At 37.0% G+C, this 16,457-nt stretch overlaps 1 protein-coding gene across 1 annotated transcript in view; it reads left to right on the forward strand.

Annotated features, from left to right (window-relative positions):
- Positions 1 to 1,204: 1,204 nt before the first annotated feature.
- The window catches only part of Egfr (epidermal growth factor receptor), a 30,600-nt gene continuing 15,347 nt past the window's right edge, over positions 1,205 to 16,457 (forward strand). The window contains 1 exon segment of the mRNA XM_011506179.1: positions 1,205 to 1,622. Within this exon segment, the coding sequence (XP_011504481.1) occupies positions 1,478 to 1,622 (145 nt within the window). The 5' untranslated portion in view covers positions 1,205 to 1,477.

A 16,457-nucleotide genomic window follows, 5' to 3' on the forward strand; every position in this document is an offset into this window, starting at 1 on the left:
ACTACAAATATCCTCTAACAATTTTCGCGTATGTAACTTTCATAAAACGTCCATTGAATATGCCACGCTTACAAATACCACCATGCCAATGAAATTACATTTTAATAATCTCGTTCTATAAATACTCGCATACGTAATCAATAAATTAATGCAATTATGTTAATTAGTTGCAGTATTAAATTTAAGGGGAATTTTTTAAAAAATGCTTCACACGCAAGTACTTCAAAATTAGTTCAAGTATTTCTCTGCTTGCGCCAGTTGCCGTATATAGAAAGCGTTTTACGGTAGTAATTATTATGATTTAAAATCAGTACAATACGTCGTTATTCTTTTATTTTCTTTTTTTATTCTATTTTATTTATTTATTTTTTATTTTTTATTTTTATTTTCTTATTTTAACATTATCCTATTACTCTTGGCAGTCATCATACAATCATATTTTACATTATTTCACTGCTGCACCATTTCACTTAGCTTTGAGAGCAAAGACGTTTAAACTTAAATAGTATGGTGTTGCGCCTATACGTAATCAATTAATATGCAATTCAATTTTAATGTAATATTGAAATTTAACGTAGGCTTTATTCGATACTATATAATGAATTAAAGGACGATTAGCAATTTCATGGAGAATATATTAAAAGAGTGATTACCTATGCAATTCCTTATAACAAATTTCAATATAATAGATATATAGATATGTGGGCGCGCGTGTCTCTCTCTCTCTCTCTCTCTCTCTCTCTCTCTCTCTCTGTGCGTGTGTGTGTGTTGTGTGTTGTGTGTTGTGTGTTGTGTGTTGTGTGTACATTTCTTTTTTTTTTCAATTTAATCCTATTAATTTGGCGAACTAATTTATCACGCCACGTTAGAGTGAGTAGTATACCTTGAATGCCAGACGAAACTTTCCAACGTGATTATTTACCGCGCCCAGCCAAGAAATTTGGTTGAATTTATAATAATGCAGGAGGAATTATTTATGGATATATCAATACAAGCATTTTCATTCTACAATTAACTCACAATAGCCTAAAAAAACATCATGCACTATTACCAATGCAATAACTGTCTTATCAGCGCGATAAATAATTGCCGGCAATTTTAACGCAATAAAAGTTATGCGCACAAGTCATTTGCGCGCGCACTAGCCGCAGAAATAGATTAATGAAATTATAAGCAATATAAAGTAAGAAGCAAGTATCACTGGCAAGCTGGACGCCTTGGTTTTGCAATTACCATTTACATTTGAAATTACAATAGTAGCGATTACAAGGCTGCGCCAATAAAATGCAACAACAGCCAATGGCCAGTCGTTAAGCATTATCACTCTCTTTCTTTCCGTTCCCCAGGTCGTCCCCAGGTCGTCCCGACGAGCCATGCCGACCATGTCCGCCCGGAGGGAGTCGAGGAGCATCCGCACGGGGAGGCCCTCGTGAGGAACCGGGAGCCGAGGTCCCCGGGGTAATGAGCGCACCCCATCATGTCCGGCCAGCGGAGACTCAGGTTGGCAGGCCTCCAGTCGACACCCGGACGCTCGCTCTGGTGCTACCTCGCTTTGCTGCTGGCGTCCACGGGCAGCTGGTGCGTCGAGGCCGATCTCAATTCCGAGTTCGTCAAAGGCAAAAGTGAGTGACTGGGCCGCCAGCCAAGAGCCGGCCATTCCGCAAGGGCAGCTTGCCGCAACGCGAGCCGCCCTTGGGAACTTAATACTAGCCGTAATCTAGTTTGTCGAGTAGACGTTAAGTTTAACTTTAAGTCCAAGATGTAATGGGCCACTTGTTGGAAGCATCGGTATTATTAGGTCCAATGGTGACACACCGTGACGGATGCTGAAATGCTGATTAATCGCTGTGATTCTTGTGTCTCCGTAGCTGCGGAGAGACTCGAATGGTGCAGCGTTGTAACGGTGAACGGATGAATCGATCCGTTGATGAAGACTGAGCGACCCCGACATTATATCGAGGGAAAAGAAAGATCTCAGACCCAATTAGCACGGCCCGTCATATTTAATGTGTCGCATTCTGCTTGAATAAGTAAAAGAGCCCTACGGCTTTATTCTTTATATGACGCCCACGTGCGTTATAATGACCATTCCCGTTGCGTGATTGCGAAAAAAACAAAAAAGCCAAGGAAATATAATGGACACTCGTGGGTCCCGGTGGGTGACGATTTTCCATAAATGGATCTTTTTATCCGCGTTTGTTCGATGCTTTTCGGGGCTTTTCGGGGCTTTTCACCTCGCGAACGACTTCGTCTCGCTTAGTCGTATTACGCGGGATACCGTTTTCTTTCCACCCACTGTCGACATCTACAATAATTATCTGTGCCACTTTTTGCTTCTCAAGATTTTAACTCCATTTATTACAATTATATACTCGTATTTAGAAAGTCAATGGACCTCGCCGACTCCTTTTGAATATTACCAATCGGAATAAACAAGTATTTTTACCGGCTACCAAAACCCGGTGAATACAGTCATAAGAAAAAAAAAGATGAAAAATACATAAAAACAAAAAACATAGACACACGCGCGCGCGCGCGCGCAAAATAAAAAGAGAAAAGAAAAAAGAAAAAGACTTAACATACGAATACCTCCAGACATTTAAAACATATTCTACGAAATACAAGATAGGCCAGAATTATTTTTAATTTATTCAGTCTGAATTGAGAGGAAAAACTTTTATGTACATTAAAAGCGAATAATAATCAAAATAATTCATTTCGTTGTGAAATACGCGGTATGAATTAATTTAACGCGTCTGTCTTATGTATCGAGCATAATCTTGCAAACAAGTTGTTATACTGTGGATTAGATAAATTTATGCTATTTTTACTTAGGCACGCGCATACGATTTCACTTGATCCTGTTGTCCAGATAAACCAATTAATTATAATACAGAAAAACTTAATTATAATTAATTTTTTTATACACGATATTTACTGTAAAAGTTCATCATTATGAAATAAGGAAGAAGATTCGTCGATAATAAATTTCGTGAAAGCGTGAGGGTTTGATTTTACATTTAAAAGAACATAGCGATTCATTCTCTTTAACATCTACATTTTGCGAAAACCTTCCCGACTGAATAATAACTCTGGCCAAGTAATTTCTTACCGTAATTGTACTCTGGAGAAGCTAAAGATTTTATATTTTACCGAGAATCAAAGCTCCGGACAAGCGCGAGTCGCTCGCGCTCCCATTTGTTGTTGATAAAGAAGCATTACAAAACCAGGGAACGAATTTTTCTTTTTTTCCTCTGCGCTCATCTACCCGCAGCCCCTCGTTCCTCAATTAAAATGCTTCTGTACGCGGACCTCGAGAAGCACCGATATAACCGGGCCCAAGGTAAAACTACTCTCCCTCGCTCATAAACAGAGATCCTCGCAACGGAGATCACGTGTCTTCTCTGGACCAACTCCTACGCCTTACCCACATAATTTTCCAATCAATCTACCTAGACAACTCGGTGTATTGACATTGCGATCCTTCCTCGCGTCTCCACTCGCTCTCATGCGGCCCAGGTACAGGCTTTTGCTTGTCCACTCGCGTTCCGCGTGGGCAAAGCTCGGTTTAGGCTTTCAGACCGTGGAGCCTCGTAGTAACGACCGGAGAGTTATCATTGATAGGCGAACGAGCCATTGGCTTAAATTTGAATTAAACGAAAGGCGGATGCGAAAATTATTTATCGGACGAGCTGGGAATGTGCTTAACGCACAATGCCCTCGTGTATTTTTACTCCCTGGAGGTGTTCTATCATTGAATTGTTTGTTTTGCGCGCGATATTTTATCGGGTCACAACGCTATACAGTTTTATTATCTCGTGTGTCAATATTGTGGCGAGACTCGTGTGATGATAGGCAACTCAAGCATTTTACGATACGACGTTTCACTCCTTTACGATACGACTTATTTCTATCGCGGCCGTCCCATACTATTTGCGCAGAGTATATTATAAGCTTCATCTATTTTTGTTTTTCTTTTCATTTTCAAATGTATTTTATTGATAATTACACGATACTATTAAAAAGGCAATAAAATACTCACATCGATAATTTGTGGATGGGACATTAGTTATTATTCAGAAGAATGAAATTGAATGTGCCTGCCGAAGCTATAAGTTATCCATCTTTTTCATAACCTCGTTTTCTTCAGATCGCACAATTATATATCTCACTTACGTACTTATGCAGTAAATATTGAAAAATATTCAAGTTTTCGATAGTTTTGTTATATTTAAATAATAGAGTGGTGAAATTATATTAAATGATGATGGGAGTGAATTGAGTGTGCAGAATTATATTTTAAGTATACGTTTATCTTGATTTTCAAAATGGGATAAAAGTAACATAAAATTATACAATTTCGTATGGGCATTAAATGATTGCGCGCTTCATTTGCAATAAACTATTTGGAGAAAAAGATGGCCAAGAAGCTAAAGATACTGTCACATACACTACACCTTTTATCATTATGCATTATACATGTATAATAATTATGAAAATTCCATGCCGCTTGATTTTAAATATGAGCAAACGTTAATAAACGTCTACGCAGTGTTTTATACTTTACAGTGTTTACTTGTTTATTCAAAAATCGAAATTACGTATGATATAATTTTGAGTTTAAATCACGTATTGCGCTATTTTGCGTTGATTTAAAGTAAAAATTATATTCAAACTGGATTGCAGCACAGATACGTAAATGCTCCCCGAGGCGCTTTGCCGTTGCTTTTAATGAAAAGTTCAGCTCAACATTTGGACGATTATTTTTTTTCGCATTTTTCGCGGCACTCGGCGGTACAGCTTCATACGCATCGAAATTTATGCGCGTAATAATATGCCTTAGCCCTTGCGCAGACTACATAAATTGGAATACGATAGAGGTTTTCGCATTTTTGAATTGGCATAATTATACATATAGTATTCTTTTTCGCGTTATTTTCTTTAGTTTGAGGCTGGGGATAGGGTCGAGTGATTTATCTTTAATAAGATTTTAATAAAATATTTTTATCGCGATGTGTTTCGACCGAATGATTATGGAAACCGAGCCGTTTTCATGTTTTAACGAAATAATGGATAGATGAGTCATCGATTTTCTAACGATAAACCTTTGAAATGTATTAGCCTTTAAAATGTAATGAAATTTGAAAGACGTTTGAGTGTTATTCAATCCATTTTGTTGTTCATAATTGCATAATTATTAATTAAAATCGAATCATTTATGAATTTGAATTCGTTAAAGATTTATCTGCACTTTCGCTTATTCGGATAGATTTCGTTTAGCTTTCAAAAGCCATTTATAATAATTCTCAAATAATGAAAACGGAATTTAAAATTTACGATTTTCTTTAGAATCTTCTCACGGTCACCGACTGCGCATTACCATACGCAACGAGGCCACCGCGATTGTTTTAACCCAAAGTTTTCTATGTATATATATATATATATATATATATATATATATACATATACATATGCATATACATATGTATTATTAAGCGAGGGCCTAAGATCGATAACAAAATACCTATATGGAAGGGCAAAAGCTTATTAGGAGATAAGTTTAAATTGTTAAAAGCTTTTTCGAGCCTAAAATAAGCGGGTCTCTGCATTGATAGCCACCCACCCATAAGGACGACGCGTCTCGAGAGGCGTGAAGATAAACGACTAAAGTGCCTCAACCTGCATCCCCTCCGACCCTCCGGTTTCATCTCCGGCTATTAAAGTGATAAAGTCCCTCTTTAGAGCCATTAGTCGAGCAAAATAATATAAAAATGATTATGCCCGATAGCGACAAAAAATATAGGGAATTATGAAGATAGAGATGGCGGGAGGGGGAAATGGAGAAACGAATAGAGGGAAATATTTCATTTGCACTTTGCGCGTGGATCGATAACAGCCAAAGTAGGAAGAAATTGTAGTAGCGATATATCGTATATTGTAAGATTTATGGCGATCGTTAGTTGCTTTTTACGAATTAAAATTACTGGAGATATTATTGGAAAAGTGATGTAATACGAGCCTTTGCAAATTTTTGCGATATCAAACGTGTTGTGAAGACAGTAATTAAGATGTTTTCGATCAATTTCGATAAGTTTCGATTTCTTATAACGTCAGCCTTAAGAATCTAGAGGAATTAGGATAAGTATGAGGACTAGTGCAACATCAGGGCTATTTCAGAATTAATTGACATATAATTAGGCTGCTACTAATTATAATACTCGAGAAGCTTATAAAAAATGAACAAATAGTCGTATTATTAATCTATATTTTTATGATCTATTCATAAGTTTTTATTTTTATTTATTGCAATATTTTCATAAGATACTCAAATATATGCGCAGATAAAAATTCTAAGTAAATAAATTAGTTCTTTAAATCGTTTTTACGATAAATAGTAAAATAAAACGTTACGCATAGCATTGAATTAAAAAAATATGTGTGTGTGTGTGCGCGTGAGTGTGTTTTCTTTCGTTGTTTTGTTTTTGTTTTTGTTTTTTTGTTTTGTTTTGTTTTTAAATATTTGCTATTGACTGTGCTGTTGAGTCATCGAATGAAGCATTAGACAACGATGAAAAACTTCATAAAAAACAAATGATCTAAAGCTTTAATTAATTGTTCGTGTTTAGTAGAGTATCGAATTATTGATTGATTTACTACAATATGATTATCGAACCTTTTCAGTTACATAGAAAATAACCGCGACGAATTGCATCTTGGGTGGCTTATATCCTACGTCTTCCCCTCTCCTCTGTTTCCCATGTATTGTAAGTCCTCGATCTCTACGATCGATCTTACATCTCACACCATATGTATATACTATCGAAGATTATGTATGCCTAAGTTCGCGAACGAGAATTAAGACAGAACATTTATAACGGTGCGCATAATAGAATAGCCGGAGCGGGGGGGGGGAGGTGGGGGGGGGGGGGGGGGGGGGTGTGGGGGGGGGGGGGGTAGAATATACAACAGTGATCTTTCGATTGTATATAATCCGAGTCTTTATCTTTGTGCGTTACACTGTTCAATGCGCTGTTTGCGTTTTTTTCTTCTTTATTTACGTACGTTACTATCTTACCTAAATCTAATACACATTTGCATTTACCCTTCGATCATTTTCCAATAATTTCCAATATTTAAGCGCCACTTATAAAGTTCATTGATATACCAATGCTCAGCAATTTTCTACATTCTACAAAAAAAAAAAGAGAAAAAAAAATTAGTTGTTATTGTGTATGAATGCCTACTATTATTAATCCACATAAAGTCTTGAATGGCGATAAACCGAATTTATATAATTGCCTTATTATTATATGATTTTATTTTTCATTTATATGTCACTAATAATGGATCGGACTTTTCCTAATTTCCTTTCATATCAACCGATAAAATCAAAATTTTACTTCTTCCTTGGTCATCGTTCATAACATATTCTTACTTTTAATATATTAATACTTGCATCAGTATGAACAACTATCACATTCGGTATAATTGATCGGAATTTACGTTATGGATAAGAAATGGATGTGCAAATATTCCGAGCTGATGGATCAAGATATTCCTATATGCTTTCCAAGCAAATAAACCGTCTCGCTCTTATTATTATTTTTATTCTTATCAATGAATTACGAGTTCTTACTATGCGATCACTATATATCATGTGCTCGCATGTACGTTCTCTCTGGATGTGACGGAGGGAGCCTTTCTCGGACAACTTATGAGCAATTTTTGACGTTGTTGCGAACACGAGTCGGATTATTGGCCGACAGATCGGTTAACTCTTTTACTTGTCATCCTTCTCCTTCTCCTTCTCCTTCTCCTTCTCATTCTCCTTCTCATTCTCATTCTCATTCTCCTTCTCATTCTCATTCTCCTTCTACTTCTCCTTCTCATTCTCATTTAAAACAAATATTATTGCGAGTACGTTGTCGCTGTTACGAGTGATGCCTTTGCATGACCGTATAAGAAATCCTACCATCTCGACATTTTAAATCTCATTTGAATTTTAATGTTATTGTTGTGGGAACCCAAGTGGTATACGTGCATTGTTTATGTATTTAATGATTGATTTCTAGGTAATGATCGTCATAACCGCTTATGCGTCGAAAGAATGGAAATATTAAACAAGCATAACTGTGGAGAGCAAAAAACTAAATGACAAATTTAGTCTCGTTGTAATTCTCTAAGATTACAGCGGTAAGTGTTTTTTTTTTTTTTTTTTGCTGGATCACTTTCATGAAATTGACGTTTGTACGGGAGTTCGAGTTAGTGATTGTTAATTGATCGTAATGGTATCGTAGCGAAGCAGCATCAGAAACTTTTGCGTTACCATAACATAAATCAAAAGTTTTGCAATTGCCTTGCCGAAATAGCCTCAATTGTTTATTGAATATCTCTTTCCATGCAAAACAATGCGATTAAATTGGTGGTTGTTTTTATTAACATGGTAATTCTTATGCATCGAATGGTATAAATGTACCGAAAAAAAAACAAGGAAACAAAAAAAAAAAAAAATATACCAAAACTGCTGCATCGTTTATAATAAGTTCATCAATTATTTCGAATCGTATAATTATCGAAACAAGTTTTTTTTTTTTTTTTCTTCTTATTAATCCGCGTCTCGACGTGATAAATGTATAACCAATAAAGCCCGCTTGACTATTCGAAGACGTAGTAAAAAAAAAAGCTGATACCTTCGTTAAAAGGTAAAAAGTAAATGAGGACCGATTGACCCGTGGGCACTTGACATTACTAATCGAGACAGACTGCGGACATTTGTAAAATATGCGAGAGATCAGTGGAGCAATCTCGGTGCGAGGTACAGGTGCAGTCGCCTACAGACTCCCCTTCCTTGTTGTTTCGCGATGAGTGGTGGTGTGGTGTGATTGGGCAAGGAAATCGTGGACCGGCGGAGGGCTGAGGCGGGTGTAAATAAGAAAGCAGGCGAGTCCCATGCGCAAGTTGAGTGCGGCGGGTCGTTTCGAAAGCGATCGAAATCTGCCTCCCGTCGAAAAAATCGGCTTATGAATTTTTCGATGAATCATTGCGCGAGCGAGCGACTGACAGATGAAAAATTGTTGGGCTTATTAGACGATTTCAGATCATTCGCCCCCGAATGGAATGCCTCGATCGTAATTTTCGATAGTGAAGTCCGTCACTCTTTTAATAGAGTACATATATAACAAAGTGCTTTAATTCTTAGAGGTTTGATGTTTTTTTTTTTATTATTAGTTGTTTTTTTGTTTTTTGTTTTTCTTTTCTTTCATTTTTTTTCTTTTTTTTTTTTTTTTTTTTTTTTTTTTTCTTGTTTGTTGTCTTTTTTATTAGTGTTAAGTCATTGCGAATGAAGAGAATTCACTGGCGATTCGCTAAGGATACGACGTGACAAACAAATTGGTACTAAATTGATAATTATAAATAGAATATGATTTTTTCATTACTGTCAGATAAGAGATTCGATCGAGTTAAACAATTTCTTAAAATTATTAAGATGGCTTCTCCTTTCTTTTGTTTATTGGTATTATTTTTTTTTTTTACCTTAAGCCTTTCGCTTCATTTTAAATTCTTAAAATGTGGCAATCGTGTTGATTAATTCGTGTATATTTTCGACATAGTGTTAAAAAGGGAGTAAACGACGCTCGAATGTTTTTTTCCGTGAGAGAGATACGCTTTTTCTCACGCACAGGGGCATGCAAATGAAATTTCGCAGAGAACGAGTCGGAAAGAGGCAGCAGATGGTCTTCCGGGGTCATGAGAAATTCACACAAACACGGGCGTTCGCACGCACGTACATGCACGCAGTTGTCCGAATGCGAGTCAGTGGGTTTTTCAATATTTCCCTCTTCCTTTTCCGGAGCGAACTGACCGGTCTCTCCAACGTTTGATAGATCGTGGGTGTACGATGGTATATATGTATCATAAAGACTAAGGGGAGAAAGCCAATGGAAAACATTCTCTGAGAGATTAGTGGAAAGTCAAAATTGGGAGGAGTGGGAATGAATATGAAAGACGTTGACGTGAGATATAAGAGATGAAAACCTTTCGTATTTTCTAAAGCCGGCCGACTTTGGAAATTATTATTGTTGATTTTCGCGTAATATAGATTTTTCATGTGGATTAGAATATATTTAATAAAATAATTATGTCATTATTTATAAACGAATTAAGTATCTACGATTCCTCGATGACACTGAAAATAATACGAACAAGTGTTTCGTTAGAATTTTACCAAAACGTGGGAATAGTATTTCTTCTGCCATTGGTGCCTTATCATCACTTCTCTTCATTTTCTTTCGCAAGCTTGATCAAGAATAACGAGAGAAATCCTTATTACGCTGTAATTGTTTCCTCGTTAACATGTGTAGGAGCCTGGCGCTGGAATCCGCATCGTTGCAATTGCACAAGCGCAGCTTTCACCCCCGCGTATTTCCACGTAACTTTATAACCATCAAACACCCCCATACGAAGCATTGCATTTTCTTGGCATTTGCTTCCTTACTAATGTTACCGTTGTTTTCCACCATAACCCTGGCGCGTACACACACATAAAGCTCCCTGTCGGCCAATCGCAAAACTTTTTAGCGAAAGTGCATCGCCGGGAATGAATCAGGCGCGATTCGAGTAAAAAATTAATTGTTCAGGCTCATCCAATAGAATTTGAATTTTTAACGAATTGATATCATATTTTTTTCTTTATTTTTATTTATTTTTTTTTTATTTATTTTTATTTTTATTTATTTTTTTTTTTTTTTTTTTTTTTTTTTTTTTTTTTTTTTTAATCCAAAGGCATAAACATTTTTCTAATCATCCTTTTCTCACCTGGCTGAACATTAGTGTACGCACTTAATTTAAAATGAATCGAGATCAGCACGCTGTCGCGCCGTATTCGAAAAAAGCCATCGAGATCTCCTCGCCCCAAGATTCCACCATCCAGCAAATATTTTCCGTGTCGCTCTCCTCACGCCGGCCACCTTCTTACAAAAAACATAAAGAGATGAAAAAACCAACGCCACTAACGCCAGAAAGATAGACAAGGCGTCCCCCCGCCAGCATCCCAATAAGGATTAGTCCGGCGTACGCCCCCGAGAAGCGGATCCTTTTCGTCCTTACGCAGAAAAGCCAGCGGGAAGCGGTGGCAGCTTCTCTCGCGAGTCATTGTGCCAGTCGCAGACGATACGGAGCATCGATATATACCCGTCGGACAATGGGAACCGAGGGCACAATGGCCCGTAGTCCTCCTCGACCCCTCCCCCTCGCCCGACCGCCCACCCCCCATCGCCAACCACCTCGCTCGCTCAAACACACGCGCGCGCACACACGCACACACACACACACACACACGCACACGCTCTCTCTCTCTCTCCTCTCTCTCTCTCTTTCTCTCTCTCTCGCCATCCCTCCCGTGTCCGTGTCTCGCTCTTCTTTTTGCACTCGTCGCAGCTGGTATGCAAGAGCGAAGTCAAAAGACGCACGGGGAACGCTCCCAGAGTGCTTAACGAGATTCTTATGAAGTTCTCGGAGCGCGCATTCCGCTTTTCGTTTCTTTTTCTTTCGGCGGCTCTGGAGTAGGTTTTATTCTTATCGAGATCATTAAAAGCGATAATTTAGCGGTTGTTTTTTTTGTTTTGTTTTGTTTTTCGTTGTTGTTTTTTTGTTTTCGCTAACCTTTCTCTGATGGGCTCGGCGAGGAGAGACATAGAGAATGACGATGGGCTGCCGATTGAGAGGCAAAGCGTTAGCGATTTTTCTCTCTTTTGATGCTTTATCTACAAATGTATTATCTTTGCTCGCTTTTAATTTTGCATTGTGCGATGATCGAACTACGATGGACGACGATAGATACGAGCGTGTGGCGCTGATGAATTTGTAGCGAAGCCGTGGAGCTTATGAATGCCAATCACAATGATACATTTCTAAAGTTTTGAGTTTTGATTGCGGCTTTGAGTGCAATTCATCAAATTTATGTACCTCACGCACACGTTAAATTGTAGAAATTTTGTAAGCCATTGTTTTTAAAAGAATGGTGCGTAATAATAAATTATAATTATCCTGCTATGCTTAATGGGGACTCGTAGCGGTGCAGCACCGTATTAATTACGGAAGGTAATCGTTTAAATTCAACGCTTTCAAAGGAATATTGATAATGTCAAGTGTGTAATATGATTTGATCGGCGAAATTTTTCACGAATTCGTATCACGATGTTCCTTCAAAACCTCTGAAAATAGCAGTTGCGGCTCTGACCACAGTTATTTTGAAGAGTTTTGAATCTCTTATAAAGCGATCCTCTGCATTTATAAGACAGTTAAGATAAAGCCGAGGATATTTTGACCTCGAGGCCGCGTCTAACCCTAAATCTTAATAACAAAGCCTGTTATTACTCATCGTAGACACACACGACTCTAATTTTCCGCCAACTTTCGTACACTAATAATAAGGACCCATTAGTCCGGTTGGTGTTTTTTTCTTCTGTTTATGCTTTGTTTTGTTTTACTTTTTTTTTTTGTCTTTGTTTTGCATACACTTTCGAGTGAAACACGAATTCAATTTCAATCGTTGTGCTAGCACTTCAACATCTTAAGAATGTGGATACATAGAGGTGCGTGTAACAATCGCCTGAAACGGCTCAGAACGCTCCTATACGTACAGCCGTGTATATGTACAAGTTGCAAATTACAATCTCGTTAAGGACAATTTATATCTTTCTCCAACTTATGTGTATGACCTGCAATTTGCAATTATATGTTCGTACACATGCCGAAAGTTTATCGCTGCGACGAAAGTCGTTTGTTGTTGGATGAACAGGCCATCTATATATATTTATATATATATATATATATATGCATACGTGCGCGCGCGCGCGCGTGTGTGTGGTTGACTATGGGTTCATGTGTGGTCGTGTGCGGTCGTGTGCTTCATGTAGATACGTACGTGCATATTTATATCTATAATATGTACAAATATATATGAAGACAATTGTGATTAGGTGTGCGAGCGCGATGCTCTGGATAAATCAAAATTAAGAGGAGGGCTCGAGCTATTATGCTTCGCAGACGTTAATTTATGTACTCTTTAAGAATTGTAAACCATTGAAGAGAGATTGTATGTAATGTGGCTTTATTTTAATATATTCATTATCCGCTGGCTAGCATTTATCAATATTTATAACACTTTTATTTATACGGCTTGTATAATAATCCATTACACGCGACTCATCTTGCATATTGCCATCTTAATTATGATGAGTATTTATGAAAATGAGTTAATGTCGTAGTTCTTAGTATTTCTTCCTCTGACTTTGAATAATATCGCGATATCGAGGTTAGAGTTGAAATTATAAAATACACTCTTTAAAAAATAACTGTCTCCTTACATGAAAGATTATACAAGTCAGGTAAAATAAATCAGCGTAGTTTCGTTTTACCCGGGCTTCGACAATTCTTATTAAATGCATAACCATTAAAGTTCTTTGAATTTTTCCACGTAATAGCATTATAATAACAAACAAAATATCATCATGTCATGTGGCCGATTTAAAAAGAATGCCTTTTAGAAGATACCCGAAAATGGGACCAAAAAGAGTATTCAATTTTCTTGGTAATTTTTATTCTCGTCCCCTTAATTTACACTCGTGCCGATCTCGTACAGTCGTCAGTTAAGTATAGGTTGATTGCCCTTCTCGTGCGAAAATTAAGATCCGTCTCGTACAGAATTTCGACGCGTCTTTCGCGCGGGATAGAGTTGATAATGAGTACCCAAGAATCGATGAGTTGGAGTTGAGACGATGAGCGTTGGGAAAAGGGAATTATCAAAAGTAAGAGAATATTGGCTGACTGAGTATTAGAGTCTCATAATCATAAGAGAAAGTTTGCTTAACGTTTCATTGTTGTATGTTTAGATTACGATATTTTTCAAATCAAATGCTAGTAAATGGCGTGCTAGTTTTTAGTGTACACGCACGATTATAAACACAGAATAATTAAAACAAAAACAAAAAGAAAAACAAAAAAATAAATAAATAAATAAATAAAGTAGAAAAATGATTTATATTCTCTCGACATTAGAGAGCATTTGAATCGTGTAAACGTCCATTATTTTAAGCAGTGAAAGCCCGTGTAAATTATACGTAATTTCAAATGATATAAGTGAATAATAATTATTTTAACAGTTATGAAAATAAAATTTTATTTAAAAATATTTATAAAAATGCTAATAGTATTATAGATTTTTTCCATAAAAATGAAAGATTCATAACTAATAATAGATGTAGTTATGTTGTACAACTTTTTTAATCTTTGGTAAAGCGCACGCTCCATAATATAGAAATCATTAAATTTAATATTCTAATTGTTAAAAAAATATATTTTATATATTCATTTTTTAAGTAATTATGGATTTAAAATTTAAATGTGAGTAATTAAATGTAATATACGTAGCATTTCATATTTAAGCTATTTAATGTGCGTTTAAAAATAGTAGACAGGTTACTTCCTTACATATTTAGTAAATACGTAAAAATTTGTGCGCATTTCGTGTTCGTCTTTCGAAAGATCAATCGAAAAGTCTAAAGAATTTTTTTTATTTTACTTTCACAAGAAAAACATAAAAATACAAAGGGATTTGTAACAAAAAGGAAGAAAAAAATAACATAAAGAGTGAGCGAAATGACCATTATAAGGATGTAAAATGAGAGATAGATAGATAGGATATTATATGCATAGAAAGAAAGAACTTAGAGAGAGGTGTAAACTGATAAATAAAGAATGAGAAAGGAAAAAAGAAGAACATTTATCTACATAGGTATACACATCTGTAGGTGGAATCTTTGAAGTAACGAAGTGTCGAGAAAACGAAGGTAGAGAGAGAGAGAGAGAGAGAGAGAGAGAGAAGGTAGAGGAGGGAGATGGAGGAGTAGGACTTTTGCCGGTCGGCATAAGGGGAATATAAGACGGACGAAGAGAAAAGCAATTGTAGAGCGAGTTGTGCCGGGGGTGGATTAAGAAGGAGAGAACAAAGCGCATTCCACGTAGTTATTTGTTCCTTGTCCAGACTACCGTTTCTCTCCTTCTCCTCCTCCTCCTTCCTCCCCCTCCCCACACACACGCGCGCGCGCTCTTTTGCTCTATTCGTGCTTATGCGCGTGTGCATTTGTACTTGCTAGATCGTTATTATTTCCATGCGTAATTGAATTATTATTCTCGCGTGTCTCCTCTTCGAAAAACAAAACGACCATTATAAAACATTGCGAATTGCTACACTATTGTACCGTACTCTTGACCTATAATTGCCAAGATGTGAGAACTTAAGGAATAATTTTTCGTTTTAATTGCAACGTAAGATTTTTACACTTTAGATGCTCAATTATCGGCTAATATTAAGTAGTTCGTATTTAATTGAAATGTATAAATTATTGAGTAAATGTAAAACTAGAAAATGCAATTGGTCGAAAGGATTATGAAAATCGAAAAGAAATATGTAATTTATTGATTTTGCAAAGAGCCTGTGTTTATATGAAAAATGATTAGACTCGATTGTCCGCCAGCATAGGAGGAATCTTGCTTCGTTTTAAGAAAAAATGTTCATACATATTGTTCCCACAGTCGTTAGTACGCCTCTATACATAATCAATTACAATAAAAATAATGAATTATTCAAAAGCAATGAACACTGTACGATGCTCAATATTTATTACATCTAATGATACTTTATAAATTTACAAAAGTTTAATGGGGCCATACTTCTTAAAACGTCCAAATATAGCCGTTCGACTTGTCGATATTAAATAAATGATTATGGAAAATCATAGCCGTCATGGATCGGAACAATTTCCTTTCACACGAATCTTTTCCTAACTAATCGCACAATACATTTTCCAGCGATAATTATATTTTAGAGCCACGAGCAAAAAGGAAAGTTGGAGCTATCGATATCGAAGAAGGTCCCTATACCGAAGCTTAACAACACACGCGAGAAGCGGACACACATTCAGCCGTTTAACATAAAAATTTTTACGCCTCGGACGAAATAGGTGTAGCGTCGGTGCCCCACTAAATAAGCCGCGTAGAGGAAGCCGCTGTAAAGAACCGCAAAGCAAGGGAGAAGAGAGGGCGAATGACTCGAAAGCAATAAACCATAAAGCTATTAATGTATATGACGCGCGCCCGCCCGTGCTTGTATACGTGTATTATATATAAATATAATACAAATGTATGTGAGCGCAGCCGATTTCAAAGCCCCACTTTAGCTCTCCCATCGCTAAGCACCGCCGCGTTTCGCCTTTATACCGACGCGGATTTTTTAATCGATGCGACGCCGTATAACGCGTCTGCCTTTTCTCTCACTCACTCTCACTCTCTCTCTCTCTCTCTCTCTCTCTCTCTCTCTCTCTCTCCCCTTCTCTCTCTCACTTCGTTTCTCTCTTTGACCGAGGGGGCTACGCGTGTAACTCGCACTGGACTCGAAA

This window comes from Ceratosolen solmsi, unplaced genomic scaffold (assembly GCF_000503995.2).
Source record: "Ceratosolen solmsi marchali unplaced genomic scaffold, CerSol_1.0 scaffold7, whole genome shotgun sequence".
Classification (NCBI taxonomy): Eukaryota; Metazoa; Arthropoda; class Insecta; order Hymenoptera; family Agaonidae; genus Ceratosolen; species Ceratosolen solmsi.